The sequence below is a fragment of the Rhinatrema bivittatum genome, chromosome 9, assembly GCF_901001135.1.
Source record: "Rhinatrema bivittatum chromosome 9, aRhiBiv1.1, whole genome shotgun sequence".
Lineage (NCBI taxonomy): Eukaryota > Metazoa > Chordata > Amphibia > Gymnophiona > Rhinatrematidae > Rhinatrema > Rhinatrema bivittatum.
The window spans coordinates 97,515,029-97,536,428 of NC_042623.1; the positions used below are offsets into that span (position 1 = coordinate 97,515,029).

The 21,400-nt window shown below is 41.9% G+C and overlaps 1 protein-coding gene across 1 annotated transcript in view; it reads right to left on the bottom strand.

Moving 5' to 3' along the window:
• Positions 1-21,400, bottom strand: part of IFRD1 (interferon related developmental regulator 1) — a 62,338-nt gene that overhangs the window by 7,783 nt on the left and 33,155 nt on the right. Inside the window, exons 4-9 of the mRNA XM_029616944.1 lie at positions 16,732-16,856; positions 13,905-14,062; positions 11,028-11,078; positions 10,782-10,942; positions 6,835-6,943; positions 3,647-3,781 (exon numbers count right to left, since the gene is read on the bottom strand). Of these exons, the coding sequence (XP_029472804.1) occupies positions 3,647-3,781; positions 6,835-6,943; positions 10,782-10,942; positions 11,028-11,078; positions 13,905-14,062; positions 16,732-16,856 (739 nt within the window). The remainder of the gene's footprint in view (positions 1-3,646; positions 3,782-6,834; positions 6,944-10,781; positions 10,943-11,027; positions 11,079-13,904; positions 14,063-16,731; positions 16,857-21,400) is intronic.

Genomic DNA, 21,400 nt, shown 5'->3' on the forward strand with positions numbered 1-21,400 from the left:
CCTGCTCCTGTTGGGGTTAGGGGAACTAGGCAGCCTAGCAGGTTGAGCAGCCCGGGTGGCCTAGGCCCCGCAGCAGCGTTTTCATGCATGCTTTATTGCCCTCTACAGGACAGCAGCATGCGCTCAGTTTTGGGCACACCTCAGTTTAGTGTGGTGATACACTTAAGTCTTCACGCACAAGTTGTACACATGGTTTGGCAGCACTTACCTTTAAGGTGCCTAGCTTTTGTGGACGTAAATTTGAGCGTGAGCCATTTGGATGCATATTCACTGTTGCTTATGGTGAGAGTGAACAAGCACCTTTCTGTTGCCCGTCATGTTCAGGCTTCTTAGCCTGACCTGTCTAACATGTCAGTGCTGTTTGGATGCTCAGGAAGAGTTGTCACCCTCAGATTTTGCTGAGCTTAGATCCTTCCATCCTGGTCTGGTTTCAGTGCTGTCTGGAGGTATGCAAGACCTTGGTACTCCCTGGATTGGCTCCTCTGCCAACTGTGGCAGTTCAGTGGGCCCCACTCCAGTTCCTTCTGGGTTTGGACCTATCTGGCTGATTTTTCTTGCAAATTAAATTTGATATTTCAAATGTCCAGAATGACCCATATGATAGAATATAACTGGATCTAATATGAGATGCATTTTTTTTAATCTCACCTTCCCTGTTTGGGACATCTAATTACATGCTGACTTCAAACTAGCCAGATCCCATTAAACTGATACAGGATAATTCGACAAGGTACTTATCAATATTGTAAATTATTCCTATAAATTACAAATATCCTTTGCAGTCATGAGTTCCCCATGTGTATGGTTGAGACCTCAATTTTAGGCTAATGTTTAACTCACTTATTTGTGATTTACAATTTTCTGCTCTTAAACCACTAAGTGATAGATTGCCCATACAATTTTATGATCATAGGTCTCTTCAATTTTTTTTTTTTTATCTTTGGGTTTTAAATATGCATTGAAAATAGAAGCTTCTTGGTATAAACTATAGACACTTATCTTAGTTCAACAAAATGATGAACTGTGTAGAAATGCACTGCCCCAGCTCCATAAGGCTGAATATGAACCTCATGGTGTCTTAAAATTAGTCAGATAGCTCCCTATAAGAGTTTTCTGACCAGCAATGGTTCCATCAACATTAACCTGGGTAAACACTTTGTTAGAACAGAGCATGCCAATACATATCTACCCTCAGGATCCGAATAAAACTTGTTACCAAAGGCAAGGCCTTATGGAATAAGAAACCCTCTTAGTTCCTAGAATTGAATGAAGCAAAAATCCCACACACCTGTCTTATCCAATCCCTCTAAGTTTCAAGTGCTCTGATTTAGTTGTGAAAGTCTCTTGAAGACAATTTAAACCTTGCTTCAACAACTGAAGACAGTTTACATTTAATTTGGTGAGGGAAGTCCATGGGAATTAGCCAACCAAAAAAGGTTAACATACATATAAGATGGCTAAGAATTTGGAAGGGGCAAGCAAGTTCCCACCCTATTGTGTGAATTTTGTGAAAAATTTCTCTAGGGCACAGAACCCATTTAAGGAGTATTAAAAGCCTTAAATCGGGAGAGTAAATACTTCACACACAAAAAAACCCCAAAACTTCTGCAGATCATTTAAATAAACTTAAGCTGTGCAAGACAGAATTAGTTGTCTCCAATTCCCTTCCAAGCAGGTCTGAAAACCCTCCCAGGGTTGCATGACAAGAGAACACCGAGTGAGAGACCAGGAGATCTGGGAGAACCACTGCCATGTTTAACTGCAACCTTTAACCATAAATTACTCTCCCCTGGCAACACCTCAATTCCCTACAACAATCACTTATTTATGCTTGTTTTAGATGTACCCTGCCTTGAAAAATGTAGGTTATAAATTGTTTTAAATAAGTCTTGTACAAACAGCTCCATGAAATTTAGAATGGCCACAAGAACTATACCCAGTATAAAACAAAAAAAACCAAAACAGATGACCAACATTCAAAATCTCATCTCAAAAGAAACCAAAATAAAAAGCCTGAAAAATGTTAGCAAAAGTAAGAATGCAAAACTTAAAACCATGCAGAGTCACTATTTCCTCTTTGCCACTCCCATATTAAGTCGCTTCAACTACAACTGAATTTCCATTGACTGATCAGATAGTTATCTTCAAACTCAACATTGACATTTCCCACTTGTACTTGATGCCTGTTACTCTAGCCCTAATAAGTGTACAGTTTTTTGCTCACTCCTTTGATTCCTTGGCAGCTCGAGACTCTAGATCAGTGATGGCAAACTCCAGTCCGAGTGCCACAAATAGATCAGGTTTTCAGGATATCTATAATGAATATGCACGAGAGATTTGCACGCACTGTCTCCATTGTATTCATCTCATGCATATTTGTTGTGGATATCCTGAAAACTTGGCCTGTTCTGTGGCACTTGAGGACTGGAGTTCACCATCACTGCTTTAGACCATTGTAACTTTCTGGAAAAAAAACTCCATTCCTGGAGTTTCTAGTCTAGCCTTATTTCTAGACTGTATAGTGTTCCTGTTGATGCCACCTCACTGGATGGTATTCCCCAGGATTCTGTCCTGGGTACCTAGCACTGTCTATTCCTTATCTACTTTTGTGGCCTTAGCCCCTTCATTTCCTCCCGCAGGTTCTCATGTCACATCTATTACCTGCACAGCAGTGTTGCCTTTCCTTCCTTCCGCTAGACTTCCTGTCTCTGCTATATTATCTTGACAGTCAAATAAGCATGCCTCTACAAAAAAAAAAGGGGGGGGACGAATTCCTAGCAAATCCTCACCTTCTGGATTTATTGATGCTACATCCTTTTTTGTTTTAAGAAATTTTGGGTACTTTTCTTCTTAAAAAAAAGTGTTCCTTGATCTTTCACATTTTGTCATTGGTAGCTAAGCAACAGCTTTAGCATTTGATGCATGCTTCTATAAACTTTACACAAATAACTACTGCAACAGCCTAATGGCCGGTCTTCCCAATTCTACACCAATTAAGTAGCTCATTCAAAATCCTGCGTATTTACCAAGAAAAAAAAGGGTGGGTGCATTCTCTTATGTAACAAATTAAAAGGCCCTTAATCTGCCAATAACCAAAACATTTTTACCATACTTGATGCTGCCTCTGGTTCAGGACGAGCATTTACAAAAAGCATACTAAGCCACATCAACCAACCCAGCCTTTTGTCCTTTTCTCCTTACCTCCCCCTCTAATCTGGCACCATCTGGGATTCCTATTAAATACTGAATGTTTTATTACACCCCAAGCTCAATCTCACTATCATGCTGTCAAGCTTTTTGGCAATTTACATGGGCACCAAGGGTATGTGTACTAAAATCTGAAGATTTGTGCAACCATTACCCAATTCTCGGCACAGGTAGAACCATGCCAGAATTTTTTTTTTGTACAAGACACTTCATGCCAGAACATTTAGCTATCGTACCCTGACTTCGAGAGCTTGCTTTCAGCTGATTTTCATAGAATATAGTTGTGCAGCACAGCTATTTCTACAAAGCCATTAGTTTTTGAAGATAAGCCCCCAGTACAGCGATTTTAAACAGATTCTGCTTTGTACAAGCCATTTTCACATGTCTGAAGTCCTTTGCAAACCTTAAAGGCCCAGCACTGAATATGGGCCACATTTACCTCCACAGCTCGGAGGACATCACGGAAGACAGAGCGCTGTTTTCTTTTGTCTGCTTTCGCACGGTGCTTAGTCCCATCGGTAGCCAGTGCTCTTAGTGTGCGAGCCAGGGATTCTGTGTCATCATGGAGAAAATCCTAATGGAACAAAAATTCCTGAATGAATGCATAGTCAAGAGCTCAGCTGGTTTAACCAAGAGCGATGCAATTACAATGAAATTAACCAGCATCAACATCTGCGGCTTTATGAGCCTATGAGGACAAAACATGGAAGAATGCCAGTGAGAAAAAGAAAACTGGTTCCAACATGCCATAAATCTCAGAAAGAAATAAAAAGGTTAACCCCAAAAATACACAAGTTAATATTTTTATTGGCCTAACTTCACATATTTCTTGACTAGCTTTTTGAGAACCAACTTCCTCAGGTCAGAAGGGAATGTGCAAGAGATGACCAGAAAATAAGCTGAAACTTAAGGGCATTCTAATATGGTGAAAGGAGTCTGATGGGTGATCAGATGGGCAATTAAATTGTATTGTTCATAATGCAATAAAGTCTTTTGTCAATTCCAAAGGGTCTAATTTTAACAGCTAATCTTGCATTCCTGGGTTGCTTTAACATTTTTAGTTATCCTGATCATAAGGTCATTAATGCGGTAATCTGGTTCCTAGAAGTGCATCCCCCACCCCCCGAAGTGGCACCTGTGTCTTCCCTGTTGACATTTGATCTTGTGTGTGACTTGACTCTTGCCTGTCTACGTAGCACGCTTTACATTTACTGCACCGAACATATTTCACATTGGGAGGAACCCTTCTGGAAGTTCTCCAATGCACACTTCTTAGAAAGTAGAGATCCTACATTTGGATCAAGAAAATTAATGTTTGTACCTTCAAGTTCAGTATTTATGACTATCAAAAAAAAAAAAAGTTGATGCAGTTTTCTAGTTGAAAACTTGTTCTAACATCTCTCCCTCATCACTAGTTTTATACAGACTTCGAACCATAAAAGCTCAAATGCCACAAACCATCTCCAACTATACATGACACTGAACTAAAGTGTCAGCTTAATAAATATTCAAACTCCCAGTCTACATCTAATGCAGGTAGAAGACCGAATACCAATGTGATGGTTAAGTTATTCATTACGTAACAGGTTCAACTGGTTTACCTAAGCTGCTCCACAAGATCTGCAAAGAATTCAAACGTTTGGGTTGTGGATCCCAATTTACTCAGCATCTGTTCTCTTTTCATGATCTAGTCAAGTCTGAGGCATTTTGCCAGAAGCCCTTCTGATAGTCCTCCAATAAGAGTGGGAAACCTATCTTTGGTGATATCAAGAAACATTGGACAAACACAAGGGAAGCCAGAAGCTGACTTGGATCAGAAGAAATTATGTCACTCAGTAAAATTAAGCAAAAATCAGATGTCAAAGGATTACTACAAGCTAACAGATTGATCTAGAGTCTGGAATAAATGCTCTCATTTAAGATTGGGGGGGGGAAAAAAAAAAAAAAAAAAAAAAGTTCACCTTTGGCCTTTGAGGTTCCAACAAGTGAAATATTAGCTGCCAAGAATTTTGTAGGCTGTCACTTAATATGCAGTTTGTGTGTCTTTATACAGCCCTCTTAATCCATATTGTACGATGTGGATATTTAAGACTCACTTCCCAGCACCAACCTCACCACTCAACTAACACTGTCACCACAAGTCAGAAATCTAGGAGTTATACTTGACAACCAAATGAATTACAGAGCTCTCATCAATAATATAGTAAAAGACGGATTCTTCAAATTACAAGTCTTAAAAAGACTTAGACCACTCCTCCATTTTCAGGATTTCCGATTGGTTCTACAAGCAATCATACTCACGAAAATAGATTACTGCAACTCTCTTCTAGTAGGCCTCCCCGCAAACGCATTAAAACCATTACAAATGTTGCAAAACGCCTCGGCAAGGATCCTAACCAAGACAAAAAAAAGAGACCACATCTCACCCATCTTAAAAAGCCTACACTGGCTTCCCGTCAATTTCAGAGTACTCTTCAAAGTGCTTTCATCAATACACAAAGCAATACACAACCTGGCCCCACTGAAGCTCAAAATCCCTCTCCAACTCCACACCTCTACTAGACCAGTGAGACAAGCCTACAGAAACAATCTCCAGATACCACCAATGAAATCAACGTTAAGCAAAAGAGCATTCTCCATAGCTGGTCCCAAACTCTGGAATACGCTCCCGCCGGAACTCAAATCAGTGCAATGCCACATTATCTTCAAAAAAAGACTTAAGACTTGGCTCTTCCACCAAGCTTTTCCATAACATCAGTCTGCTGAATTATCTCTGCCAAGGTCCCCTTTAGGTCATTTCCAATCGAATTATAAAGAGAACTATTTATAAAGAGATCTATTTAAGATCCTCAGTTATTTTCAATAACCTACAAGAGAACTACACAAGAACCAGACAAGTACAACTCTAAAAAATTCTTTTAACCCTCTATGAATACCCCAAGAACAACACAAAGAATTCTCTTAAGAATTATGCAATTCAACTTCATCTCCTTGGCAGTCCAAAACTCTGCCTACTTAGGCAATGTATATTATATCTCTTTGTTATTAACCCCATATATTTATTTCCAAGTTATTTATACCTGTTCTTTGTAAGACATTTTCTTGTCACTGTTATTGTTCAAAATGTAAACCGAATTGATCAGTAATTCTGTTACTGGAAAGTCGGTATAAAAAAGTTCTAAATAAATAAATAATATGATCACTTCTCTAACACTAAGATTTTAGTCTAGCTTGTTCAATCCATTTCTCCAGCCCTGTCCTAGAGGCACACCTAATCAGCTGGATTCAGGATATTTGAATATGCACAGGATAGATTTGCATGCATTGGAGACTCAGCATATGCAAATCTCTCATTGTAGCAATCCTGAAAAACCACTCTGGATAGATATGCTTCTGGGAAAGGCTTGGGAAACACTGGTTTAATACCAATAGAGCCAGGTTTAAACAAACTGGAATATCCCTAGCCAGTTTGGTTTTCAGGATATCCAAATGAATATGCACAATAGATCTGCATGCCTCCAGGACCAGTTTGAGGGGGAAAAAAAACAAACAAAAACTTCTTAAGAGCAGCTGAATGCTTAATTTACATGCAGTGCTATGTAATGTGTTATATTAAGCGATACTTACATCATCAGTTTCTCTTGCCAATTCAAAGAGAAGAGCCAAGGTTTCTCCAGCAGCAATTCGCATGTTTACATCATCACATGACAGCAGGCTTGGAAGCTTGTGCAAATGCCTAGAAAATGAGGCTTAGTGTTATTTGGATGATTGTACCACCTGGGTACAGATATATTTGTTGCCCCACAGGTAGGTCTGCTGGCATGCATGGAAGGTGTATTCTTAAGTCAGCCCTGAGCTCTGGGATAGCAAGAAGCTGCAGTAACCAAGGGAAGTTGAGACTGTCCTCCCTCCCATGCTGACAAAAAAAGTCCTGACAAAATCCAAGGTCACATTTGAATGCACATGCAGCAGTCAGAAGGAAGCATTGGACTTGTGTAAAAAAAACACTTAGTGGGCCAGCCCTTCATATGTGGGAATTCCTAGCAGGTATTTCTGTATCTGGGCAGGAGATGCTAAAGGCAGTCTTCGCCCCCATTGGCCTTTGATTCCTGCATACATGTGGGGAAAAAAATAAAAAATTTATACCACACTAAGTCTCTCCTGAATCAAAAAAGGGCACATGGATTTAGAAAAATAGTCTTCTTCCCTAGGACTTATTTCAAAGTTCATAACATTCAGCAGTGGGCACTACTGTCTCCAAAAATATGCAAATTGGTAATTGGGAAGAAAACCTAATCATGCAATTTGATCTTGGACCAAATATAAGATCTTGGGAATATACTAAAAACCTGACTTGTTTGCAGCTCCTGAAGGCTGATTTACCACAAGAGAACTTTAAAGAATTAAAGAACATGCAAAAAAATAGTCTGTGGGAGAAGAGCTACTCTTCCTCACTGAAAATAGCTATCTAGATTAGTGCAACAGCTATAGTCAGGGCTCCTGGGACAAAGCAAATGTATTGGGATGTGAACAAGCATATGCTTTTACAGTTGGAGGCAAAGATCCAGAGGGACAAACTTCGTGCTCAGTGTGAAGCACTGCCTTTAGCACCAGCTTGTATAATACTAAGAACTTTGTACTTGTCAAACCATTAAACTTTTCCTTCTGATTTCAGCAATTCAAGGCCATCAGTACTGACATCCCTCATGAAAATTCTCCTTTTCTAGTTTTTGATCTTTGGATGCTTTTCATTCCATGTTGTCTGTTTACAGCTCTTTAAAAAGAGGAAGTTGACACTTTGTTCAAATGGGTAAGTTTAGCCAGCTCAAGTCTGGACTTTAACTACCCCACCTCCACTATAACTACAAGAGAATATCACTAAGATAGTCCCTCAAAGTATTGTATTACTTTGAGTTTTGACATGCACTGTAGACTGGTCCCCTCCATAACAGCACATAGCCTTTATAACATTAGGTCCAACCTGTCTGGACTCCAACCCCTCTCAGATGAAAAAAAAAAGGCCTCAAGCTACAGTGAAAGTAAAGCAATGCTACACAAACACCATACAAAAGCGATCACAAACGTTAAAGAGGTGTGAAATTAAGGGACTCCAAAAGCATTCTGCTGAGTGAAGAGGAAAATTGAAGGGAATGATTACTTCACATTCCAATCCTCCTTCAAGAAATGAAATTCATCACATCTATGTTTCTATAAATTCTCTTTAATATTATACATGTTATCCCCTTTGCTTAACAGTTTGTATCTTGAAACTGTGTTTAACCCCCCTCATCCCTGTAACCTGTTATGATGGTGTTTTATATATCATTTGGAATCATCAAAACTCATTAAAAAAATTAGGGTGAGCAAATTAAGTGTATAATGTACATTAAGAACAAAAGACTTGCCATACTGGGTCAGACAAGAGGACCATCAAGCCCAGTATCCTGTTTCCAAGAGTGGCCAATCCAGGTCACAAGTACCTGGCAGGATCCCAAGCTGCTTATCCCAAGAATAAACAGTGGATTTCTGCATCTCTGCCTTAATGGTTCATGGACTTGTCCAAACTATTTTTTTTTTTTTTTTAATATAAAGGTAGCTACACTAATAGCTTTCACAACATCCTCTGGCAATAAATTTCGGAGCTTAATTATGCTTTGAGTAAAAAAACAAAAAAAAAACTGTTTTAAGTGCATTACCTAGTTACTTCATTATGTCACCCCAGGTCTTTATACTTTTTCAAAGAGTAAACTGACTAAATTGTAAGAACATAAGAAAATGCCATACTGGGTCAGACCAAGGGTCCATCAAGCCCAGCATCCTGTTTCCAACAGTGGCCAATCCAGGCCATAAGAACCTGGCAAGTACCCAAAAACTAAGTCTATTCCATGTAACCATTGCTAATGGCAGTGGCTATTCTCTAAGTGAACTTAATAGCAGGTAATGGACTTCTCCTCCAAGAACATATCCAATCCTTTTTTAAACACAGCTACACTAACTGCACTAACCACATCCTCTGGCAGCAAATTCCAGAGTTTAATTGTGCGTTGAGTAAAAAAAAGAACTCTCTCAGATTAGTTTTAAATGTGCCCCATGCTAACTTCATGGAGCACATTCTATTCCACTCATTTTACACACTTAAATCTCCCCTCAGCCATCTCTTCTCCAAGCTGAAAAGTCCTACTTCTTTAGCTTTTCCTCATATGGGAATAGTTCTAGCCCCTTCATTTTGGTTGCCCTTCTCTGTACCTTTTCTAATTCTGCGATATCTAAGATGTGTGCAGTTCTGGTCACCACACTACTCAAGACGAGGTCACACATGAAGCAGAGGCGTTATGCTATTTTCTGTTTTAGTCTCCATGCCTTTCCTGATAATTCCTAGCATTCCATTTGCTTTCTTGGCCACTGCCACACATTGAGAAGACTTCAATGCTGATACCTACATCCTTTTCCTGAATGGTAACTTCTAATGTGGTACCTTGCATTGGGCAGCTATAATTTAGGTTGCTCTTCCCCTAAGAGCAGCACTTTGCAGAACAGTCATATTGAATATGAATATTCTGGCTCCAACTACTTTTGCTTCCTGTGGCATCTCCTCCACAGGGTCCCTGTATCTACCTCTTCTCGCGATAACTTTCCTCTACCACAGATATACAAAATACTCAACTATGTATTTTTTGGTTCAGTCATCTAGCCTTCTCCAGGCATGTGAGTGTTATGCAGATGAATTGTTGCCTCAGCTTCCAACATCTGAATGTGCAAGACAGGTGTTTTTCATGGGCAAGAAAATACTCAAAACCATCCTTCCCCCCCCCCCCCCCCCCACCCCTTCTAAGATTTTCACCTGTCTCTGCTCATCACTATCCATAACCCATGTCTTAAGTATCCACAATACTGCTCACGTTCACCATTTCATGCTTTTCAGACTTGCAGGGTCTTCTGTGGTGGGGAAATCTTGCTTTTCAGACTTGCAGGGTCTTCTGTGGTGCGGAAATCTTGCTTTCAGTGTCCAGAAAGTTGATGCTTGCTTCACCTGTGCCTACTAGGGACACCACCTTGGGACAACTCCATTGCCCTTTTTCAGCACTCTATTGCTTCACTCCTGACCATCTTTAACCTTATTTATATTCAACTTATTTCTAAACATTTTCTCCAAACTAGTCCAAAAGAAGGTGGTATGTTCCTCCATTCCTACTCTTCCTGGAAGATGTTACTGCTGTTTGCCTCATCTATATTCCAATGGAGGGTGCCTTGTGGGAGGCACCTACTTTATAAATCAGTATTGCCGTGAACAAAAGTAGAAGAAGTCAGCACCCTACAGCCCATGCCCTAGGATTACTTTCCTGTGTATATACAGGTTGAACACACAAGTCTTTTCAACCTATACATATATAGGAAAGTAAGACACTCCCAGTTAATTTTGAAAGATTATGTAAGCTGAATTCCAGCATCTGATCAACCTATAGCTTCAGCCTCAAACCACATGCCATTGATATACAGAACAAAAGAGGGTGTACCCAGCCACCATGTAGCAAGCTCTAGCATGGCCAGATTTAGTTTGACCTATCCATACATACATTTCAAGTTTCTTCTTAACTTCAGCAGTTGGGCAGATTGTCAGCAAGAGTGCCCATGTGAGGAGGGAGTGGGTGTGCAGGGGTGTGCTGGCAGTCACCTTCTCCTTCTGATAGGATTTAGTGAATAGGTTTTCCAAGCATTCCATGGCTGTGTACAAATCCTAGATGTAACAGAGGAAATTAAATGCCTCAGTTGCAACCTCCCACACAGCCAGGGATGTAGAAGGTACATAACCACATACTTACAGTTATATCATCGGTAGCAATAAAACAGCAGAGTCCGTAAGCGGTTACACACTAAAAACAGAAAAAAAAAAAAGATGTGTTTCACTTAACACTGCCATTTGTGAAGTTCAGATTTTAGATATATTTCCAGTTAACAGAGCATTTAAAGCAAGTTAAATATTCTATTCCCTCTGTCTACATACAGTGACTAACAGGACAAAATACACAGAAGGGATTCATTTTGAACAGCCTTTAAAATTTGGTACACTGATTCCACCAGTATTACAGTCAAATACAAAGTGTTCTTTGGGTGCTCCTACTAAGCTTCCAACCCTGGTTTGTACAGTCAAGAACCAGAAAGAAATCAGCTAAAAAGCTGGAGTTATATACGGTTTATGAGGAAAATACACCAGTCAACATACTAGGCCTAAGTTAAAACTTGTAGTATAGACATGTCATGTTCTTAGCCAAGGTAACTAGAATAGTTAGTTATATGCCCCAGTCGAGCATCAGATTCTCTAACTTTTCTAGGATAGTGTATGATAGGAAAAAAAATATGTTTACCAATTTGATACATTGGATTTGAACAGCTATGAAACTACAGATAAAGAAATCAATTAGCAAGTCCCTGTAAGTGTTCTGGCAGGGCTGTCATCCTTATATTAAAGTGTAACACTTAATAGCATAAAAGGTCAGACATTAAATCATGCATAGTGAACTCTAGTTTCTCAAGAGCCAAAGACAGGCCTAGTTTTCAGGATATCCAGAATGCTAATGCATGAGATTTGCATGTACTGCCTTCATTGTATGCAAACCTGTCATGCATATTCATTCTGGATATCCTGAAAACTAGGCCTGAGAATCTTGAGGACAAGAGGTAGCCACCCCTGCCTTAACTGTTAAGTTTAGTTATTTGCCCCTATCAGGCATCACAAATTCTCTAGCTCTTCCAGGATAGTGTATTATCCCCCAAATTGTAAATGACAAAAACAAAATGTCCATTTCAGGGCCCTCACCAGTTCATTGTGTGTTAGTCTGCACTCTAATCTAGAAGCTTATTAGCCAAGGAAGATGTTCCTCATATTAACAGAATTGTACATCCTACAAAAAGCCAAGTTCAGACTATGAAGTTTCCCCTGGGTGCCATGTACTATCACCCTCAGTTTCAAAACTGGGAAAAAAAAGCCATCTGCTTTGGTTTTCAGGACAACAGCACTAAATATTTATGAGCTCTATCTACATACTACTTATTTGGGATAAGAACAAAAAATATTTTCCATATTTTGGTCTCCTTAAGGTCAAAGAAAAAAGTATTACTCTAGCCACTAAGTGGTCTTTCAGGGGGGGCACCCAAGTGCCACTGGAGAGGATGGAACAAGAATTATCCTGGCATGTACCCAGCCCCAAGCTCAGAAGAAAACTGGAAAAAAGTTATTCCCCTGAGTAACCATGGCACAATACACTCATGGGCAGCACAGCCACCAAGTCACTTTGAGAATGCCAAGTTAAGGAGCGTCAAGGCTCAGCAAGCAGTCCGGAGAAACAGCTCAGTTACAAACCCTGTTGCAGTCGCTTGTCGTTTCAGGCATACAGATGCACTATTCCCAGACTCCCACAGAACACTTCTTGCAGTCCATCTCTTCTGCTTGCTCACTGTGATAAGTTTTTATTACTCCTACACAAACCAGGCTGAGAACACTGGACTGACTCCCAAGCCATTCATTCCATTTCCTAGCTATGCAATAGTGGACTTCTAAACCCAATCTACAATAAAAATGGAAGGACTCGACACAGAACAAATCCTGTGTGCACAGAACACTAGAGGGGCCTTGGCCTCAATATCTAAATATTTCCAGTCACTTCCCCTTCCTGCAATATGGTCACAGTGGTGATGAAAGGGCTATTAAACAGATGTGTGGATAGAGGGACCGCTGCTGTTACGTTGGCATCTCCTGCTGGCTGAGGAGCACAAGGATGCACCCTCCGGGGATGGTCCCCCTTCAGCTCCCAAGCCAGTAATGGGTCCTGGAGTTGCCCAGATATACCATCTGGGAGTTGGGGGCGAGAGGAGATTGAAAACAAAGCTATGAAGAGCCAACAAAAAAAATATATATATATAAAAAGTTAGCCCTGAACCAAGCTCTAGCTTGGGTCACATCAAGTTCATTTGCCACACGCAAAATATTTGAAAGTATTTTAGCAGGAACCACACAAGCATACTACACAGAAGTACCAATACCATGCTGCAGGAATGAGTATAGTTTTCTTCTATTCCAGAGTTTTATGTTTAAACTAAATAAAAAATGGCAAGAATAGAAAACCCACCTCAAGAGGAAAATGTTCAGGAACCCCCTCCTTCCCCCAATGCCAGTACAATTAAAACCTCCACCCTTCCTTGTCCCCCCTCCCCCGACCATATCTTCCCTACTCTTACAGCCAGCTTAAGCCAAATGGAGATTAAACCCCAGTCACTCCTGTCCTCACCAGGGCCTGTTTTAAAATAGCACTGGCTGGCCCAGTGGCCACTGGCCAGCAATATTCTGGTGTACGACCAGGATCCGTTAGGGCAGGAGCAGCTGGGGATTGCTCTTGCCCCACTTTGGCTTGCCATGACCCCACAGATAGGGTAAGTTACAGTCTTGAATGGCTGGGAGCTGTGTGGTGACATTTTTTTTCCCCAACTTTCTGCAACTAAAGTCAATGAAGTTCAGCAGTGGATGGTCCTGGTTTGTTTTCAGAAAGAAGTTGTTGTATTTTCTTCATCGTTTGAAGACAAATGCACACCTCTATGTTAGAGGGTCATTCGGTTTGCCATAATGAAGCTGAATCCTTACATGCCATCCTGTCTGACCTTAGTAGAACCTGATAAAAGAAAGGGTCCACTTTTCTACTACTTACAGCCTGCCTTGCCTGTACACTGGCTGTTCCATCACACACTATGTTCTTCAGTACTGGCTGGAGAGTCCTGAAAACCTCCTCGCTCTCGATTCCCGCTCCCAGCTGAGAGCAGAGGAGACAGGCCAGTGCAGCTGCAGCTCGCTGCTCGTCACTCTTACCTACGACAGAGAGCAGAGGAGGTGGAAAAAGAGAACACTCATGCAGAAGCAGCAACTACAGAATTACTGAACTGGCTAGAGCAATGGTTCCCAAGCCTGTCCTAGGGAAACCCCTCGAGCCAGTCATGTTTTCAGGTATCCACAATATGAATGATACATCTGCATGCAAGTTCATGTGTATTCATTGTTGATATCCTGAAAACCCAGATGATTGTGGGGTCACCAGGACAAGTCTGGGGAGCCCCACTAACAAGATGTGTAGAAAATGAAAGTAAAAGCCAAGATAAGCAACAAGTGATAAGGCCCTTCTGTCACAGGCAGCTCAGACATGGAATGAAGTTAATCTATTCGTTCCAGGGTCTACGAGGAAGCACCTCAGATCACAAAGTAATACTGAAGCATTCTGAATGCTAGGTGTGAAGTTAGGGGTGGGGAAGGGAAGGGAGCTGAACACCCACAATCAGCTCGATACAGTAACATTCAGTTGAAGTTTTCTCGTCTGTAACGAGCTCCCTGCGCACAATTCGGACGCGTAAGGCAAATCAGCGATACAGTTTCCAGTTTCGCGCGTCCGTAGCGCTTCTTAAAACAGACGCGTAACCCTTCCCGCACCCGGCATGTAAATGAACGAATTAGCTGTATAATGAAGGAATTAGCTATTCCCCTCCGATACCGTAACGCGCGCTCAAGTTCTCATTAGTAACGCACTGTTTTGCCGCGGCCGTAACGTGTTAGTTTACCGCCTCCCCCTAGTAGGAGTTAGGACTGTGAGTCTAGTAACAAATCCATCGACACCGCTTAAGACACTCAAAAACAATAAAACACAATTTAAAAAAAAGTGATACAGAGATGATCGAGAAAATGTAATGATGTGGGACACATAAAACCTGTCAGAAGAAAAAAAAAATTTTAAATACCTGTTTGAGGGCCGCGTCGGTCCAGGCTGCCGGCGGGATCCGGGGGGCCGGTGGTCGCGTGTTAAATCTAGGCCGCGGGCGGGTGGGCGCCTGTTCCAGGCGGCGGCGGCAGCGGCGGCGGGGGGACACGCGTTAGTTCGAGACGGCCGGCGGGCGGTCGCGTGTTAAATCTAGGCCGGGTCGCACAGACGCGCATTCATCCAGGCGAAAGCCGCCGGCTCCTCCGCCTGGATGAATGAATGCGCGCCTGTGCGACCCCTGCGTTTCGGCGCTCAAGGCAGTCACATGCCGTGACGTCACGCCTTGAGCGCCGAAACGCAGGGGTCGCACAGGCGCGCATTCATTCATTCAGGCGGAGGAGCCGGTGGCGAAAGCAGCCGGCTCCTCCGCCTGGATGAATGAATTCATTCACTGCCGGTGGGGGTTGCCTCTCCGGCAGCCCCCACCGGCAGTGAATGAATGCGCGCCTGTGCGACCCCTGCGTTTCGGCGCTCAAGGCGTGACGTCACGGCATGTGACTGCCTTGAGCGCCGAAACGCAGGGGTCGCACAGGCGCGCATTCATTCATCCAGGCGGAGGAGCCGGTGGCGAAAGCAGCCGGCTCCTCCGCTGGATGAATGAATTCATTCACTGCCGGTGGGGGTTGCCTCTCCGGCAGCCCCCACCGGCAGTGAATGAATGAATGTGCGCCTGTGCGGACCCGGCCTAGATTTAACACGCGACCACCCGCCGCCCGCCGGCCGTCTCGAACTAACGCGTGTCCCGCCGCCGCGCCCACCCGCGGCCTAGATTTAACACGCGACCACCGGCCCCCCGGATCCCGCCGGCCGCCTGGACCCACGCGGCCCTCCGACAGGTATTTACAAATTTTGATTTTTACACTTCCTGGTGCCTGTCATTTCAAATGTCATTTGAAATGACAGGTACCAGCGCACCCAGGTTACTGTATAGGCACTGTATTAGCGCCTATACAGTAAAATGGGTTACGCGGCCATAACCCTTCCCTACCGCTTTAAAGCCGCGGCATGCATTTGCATGCGATTAGAGGAGAGTATCGGGGAGTTAGTGAAGAGAACTGTGCGTGCGGGGAGGAAGGGTGCGCCTGACACTGCCGCACTGTTTTTACCGCGGCCTTACTGGATCGAGCCGAATGTCAGCACCACTGTTCCCTCTAAGCTGTGCACACAGGTCCCGAACCCCACACAGTGAAATAGTGGGCCCAAAAAATTCAAAGTGGCACAAAAGAAAATTTTGCACATGTAGCCTTTCAAAAGTTAGAGGGAACATTGGTAGCAGCCAAGGTGTAATTGCTACCAATAGCATTAGTCAGGAAATTAAAAAAGAAATGAAAATGTAAACAATTTAAAATTTAACCCTATTTAGTAGAAAGAAGCTAAAAAGATCTGACTGTCCCATTCTGTATTGAACTATAAATAGAAAACTGAAAGGATGGAAAGAAAAAGTAATGCTGATCCAGGAAAGTTGCACTAAATATGACAGTATCCAGCAGTTGGGCAGGCTAAGTCATGCTTCATTTACAGACTAAATCTGTGTCCACCTTGGAGTTAGATTTTAGGTCAGGTCTTCATTGGTGGCTCAAGATGAGTTACATTCAGGTATTGTACTCAGAGGGCTTGCAATTTAAGGTTGTACCTAAAGCAATGGAAAAGTGGTAGGAATGCACAGAGTAGCATATGGGCACCCAGAACCAAGAGATGAAATACCCTCCTACATAACTTCATTGGCCGTTACCTTTCCTCAGACAGCGCTCAATGCTATCCGTTAAAGTCATCCTTCTCTCCAGAATAAACTCGTACAGGATCTTTGTAGCCAGGGCATTTTTGAGACCCTCAAGAGCTACCTGTCTCGTCTTTGCACTGTGGAGAGAGAAAAGGCGATCAAAACGGAACACTCAAAAGCTGCCGCCTAGCAGAGATGTTCATCTTATAGCTTGCACTGCTTCAGCTTTGTCAGCAAAACTTGCAAAAAGAAAAATAGAATTCAAGTCAACTGACCTAAAAATCACTTCAGGCTCTGAGTCCAGGAACAGGAGGTGGCTATACATCTCATACCATTCATTGATTACTTTATTAAAGTGACAGCTGCTACAAATAGCCTATTTTTAGTTGATCAAATATGTTTTAAACAGCAGAATATGTACATTAAAAATGGTACCAATTTGTAAGTTTCCTAATCATTTCACTAAGAACAGAGCTTATTACTATTGCTTTCAAAAAAGTAATCTTGCCTGGGTGCCATCTCCCACCTGTCTATATTACCATGTGTCAAAAGCCAGCCCACTATACTACAAATTGGTCTGATTTTCAGAATACAAAGTGTGCAAGCTAATAACTGTACTAGAATCTTCCATAAGCATCCCATGAATATTTTGATATCTTAAACCCAGCCCTCCCAATAAAAGCAGATTAGCTGGTAAGCCTTGAGAGCTCGGGTTTGACAGCCTTGCTAGATACCAAGAGTACTTTTCTTATAGTAACCATCAATCCAAGCCCCATTACTTTGAACACATTAGACAAACAGCTCAGCTCAGTATAGTTACAAGACAAATATAGGCTTCTGCATTGCTTGTTGCCCTACTGCACATTCCATTTGAGATGGATGAAAAGATCCTCAAAACACTACAGTTCAATTTTCCCTTGACAAGAGATTTTAAGCATGACATTTAGAAACAAGTTCTTCATTTTTGTATATTAATGGAAAACTGAAAAATCCAGGTATATTGCATTATACATGGTCAGAGATGAGGTTTTTCAGACTAACTGAAAAAGTCTATTAATTCTAATAGAAGGCATTTAATGCTGATTTTTTTTTAGTTAAACTGAAATCCTATCTGGATGTATATAACCATGGTCTGATGACTGCAAGTAGTACTTCTGGGGGAATTCTGCACACAAAAGTTTAATTCTGCAAACTTTATATTCGTCAAGACAGTTTACACAAGTCTTTAAATTACATTTTAAATTAATACAGAAAAAAAAATTAGAGATGCAGAATTTTAAATATTTTGAGCAGAGTTTCCCTAGAAATTCACTGTAAGAGTGTCCCTTCCACTCACTCTCCCTACTCCCCTGGCCACTTTGCCATCTCAAGCCCCAACTCTTCCACCTCTAGGCTCAACCCCTTTCACTCTTATCGCCAGTCCCAGAGTTTGACCCCGTTCTCAGTACTGCCCCTCACACAGGCTCCCTCTAGTTCACAGACACTCTCTTACAGGGTCCCTTCTCGCTTGCATACACACCCACACAAGCTACCTATGTCTCCATGCAGGCTCACATATACACACACGATCTTTTTTCATACACACCAGCTCCCAATCTCACATACATGCCTTCAGAATCTCCTCATATAGGCTCCCTCTGGCACTCACTCAAGCATCCCTCCCACATACACATTCTCACGGGGCCTTCTTAGTGTGCCCCGTTTGTGGCATGCTAGGGTTTCTTCTGCTACTTTCTGTGCAGTAGTGCAGAATTCCCCCAGGACTAAAGTCAGTCTGACTTTTCAGGTAAAAATAGTTACAGTTAGCTGTTCAAGAATGTGTTTGATGTATATTCATTGTGACTATCATTTAACCCCATACTACAATCCAAAGAGGAGATATGTTGAATAAATAACAGGCACTTTCCTCAATATAATTCCTTGTATTAATAATTCAGTGTGAATGCCATTAATGAAAAGGAACCTTCATGCACATGGGCTGAGTATTCATGCACCTTCTAATGGAAACAGGATCTCATTTACACCCCAATTTGAATCACTTGCAACTTATGATTAAACAAGATTTGATTCCTTTTTTCTTCCATTTAACATTTGCTATGACAACCCAATATTTTTGGTGGTTTACAATAAAAAAAACCACCACATTTGCATACAATACAACAAACTAAATGAACCTGCTCAGAGAATTTAAAAATGGTATAAGCCATTACACAAAGTAGAGGGTTACTGTATGAACCTAGATTACCAGCTCATAAGTCCATGTAATAGAAATCCCTATGTTGGAGGAGTCTTAAAGCCCAAACACTTCCTTGAAAAGAAACAACTTTATAAAACAAAACAGCTGAAGTGGAGAAGAATGACTCCTTCCACACCAATAGCCTAGCAACTGCGTCTTGCGATATTCCACTAAGCAAACCGTTAGTATGAATAGTACATCTAGAAGACAGTCTCCTGATGTTATAGTTAAGAGTATTAGCCTTTGGCTCTAGTGACTCAAGGCTCTGCAGGGGTTGATTAAGTAGTAACTTAAATAGAAGAGAAAGTTGTTCAGGAGCCTCTCCAGATACATCTGTGCTTGTGACCAGAGAAGTTTAATTTTTAATTTGCTAGCCATAGACTGATTTCTTGCGGATACTGTTCTCTCTTGTATTTCCTGTTGCATGTTTTGAAACCTCTAATCTAGCTAGTGTTTTAGACTCCTGGCTAGTATATTGAAATAACTAACTTATAGAACAAAGGACTGCTATCCTATAGGCCCTAATGGTAGAGACAGAATTGAACATTGTTGCTGTAAGAGAGACCTGGTTCAGAGTCTCATGATTGAGATGCAGCCATCCTGGGCTATAACTTGAGAGGACAGAAGAGGGGGGAGTAGCAGCTCTTTGTCAAACAATTGAATTGCAAGGGACATGGGGTAAAGCAGCATTATGGACTGCCCTAAAAAGGATTGTGCTTCAGTTTTTACTGGTGTGATTTACAGGTCTCCAACCCAAAAAATGGATGAACTGGACAGAGACCTGATAGGACATCCAAAAGTTGGGAAAGGGGGAAGTGTTGCTCAGTGGAGATTGTGGTTTGGCTCATCCCTTATGCAGAATCTACAAAGAGAAGCTCTGCTCAAACAAATGGTAATGGGACCCATGAGGGAGAGAGAGTGTGTGATCCTCTCACTAATGGGGCTAATGTCTCTGATGTTTGGGTTGGGGGTTCACCTGAGCACCAGTGATCATCCAACAGTATGGTTTGATATTGCAAATATGATACAGAGACGTCAAAGACCCAAGTTTTGAATTTCACAAATACAGACTTTGTCAAAATGGGGAATGAACCTGGAGGACTGGGATAAATTGGGTGAGATTGAACAGTGGGCCAAATTTAAATGAGCTATTAAAAAGGCAATAAATCTATATATGTTAGGAAAGTAAAGAGTAAGGTAAGACTAAAGAGAAACCGATCTGTTCTCTAAGGAAGTGGCTGAAAAAAATTAAGGCAAAGAACAGTATTCGAGAAGTATAAAGGACCCCAAGAAAAGGAACACAGTATCTCAGTTTTAACGGAAGAATAAGAAAAATCAGGAAAACAAAAAGTCAAGTGAAAGAACTGCCAAAGAGGTAAAGGGAGGAGGAGACAAAACATTTCAGATATATCAGAACGAAGGGAGGCCTGACATGGTATAGTAAAATCAAAAGGTGACAAGGAGCACTGGAGATGAAGAAACGGCAAAAATATGAAATACTTCAGCTTAGTGTTCAAAGATGACCCTGGAAAAGGACTGTTGCTGGCTGACAAGACTATGTGGAGATGGGGTAGATGAAACTGTATGGGAAGAGCTAGGAAAACAAAGTGGACAAGGTTCATCCCAGGATACAGAGAAGTACTGGTGGGTCTGCTGCATGACCTGTTCAATAGATCCCTGAAAACAGGAGTGGGTGACAAGTGATTAGGGAAGAGTGGTGGTGGTCCTGCTCCACAAGAGTGGTACCAGACAAGACAGCTGGAAACTTCAGGTCAGTTAGCCTCACCTCTGTGGTGGCAAAATTAATGGAGACTGCTGAAGGAAAGGATGTTGAACTATCTACAGTCAAGAGGATTGCTGGACCCAAGGCAGCATGGCTTCACCAGGGAAAGGTCCTGTCAGATCTGACTGATTTTCTTGATTGGGTGACTAATTGGATTGAGGAAGAGCACACAACGTGATCTACTTTTATTTCAGCAAAGCTTTTGATATGGTCCCTCATAGGAGGCTTATGAATAAAATGAGAAGCTTGGGAGTGAGCACCAAGGTGGTGGTGTGGATTACAAACCATTTGACAGATAGGCAGTGCGTAATGGCAAATGGAAACACTGTTCTCTCTTCAGAGTAGGTAAGTGGAGTGCCACAAGGATCGGTGTTAGGACCAGTTCTGTACAATATCTGTGAGCAACATTGCAGAAGGGAGAGAGGTAAAGATGGTCTATTTGCAGATACTAAGATCTGCAACATAGTGGATATAGAAGGAGTAGAGAATGAGATGCAATTTAAGGAAGCTTGAACAGTGATTGAAGATATGGCAGCTGGGATTCAATGCCAAGAAGTGAAGAATCGTGCATCTGAGGTGCAGCAATCCAAAAGAGCTGTATGATGGGGTGAAGGGCTGTTGTGCATGGAGCAAGAGGGACTTTGGGGTGATGGCATCTAGTG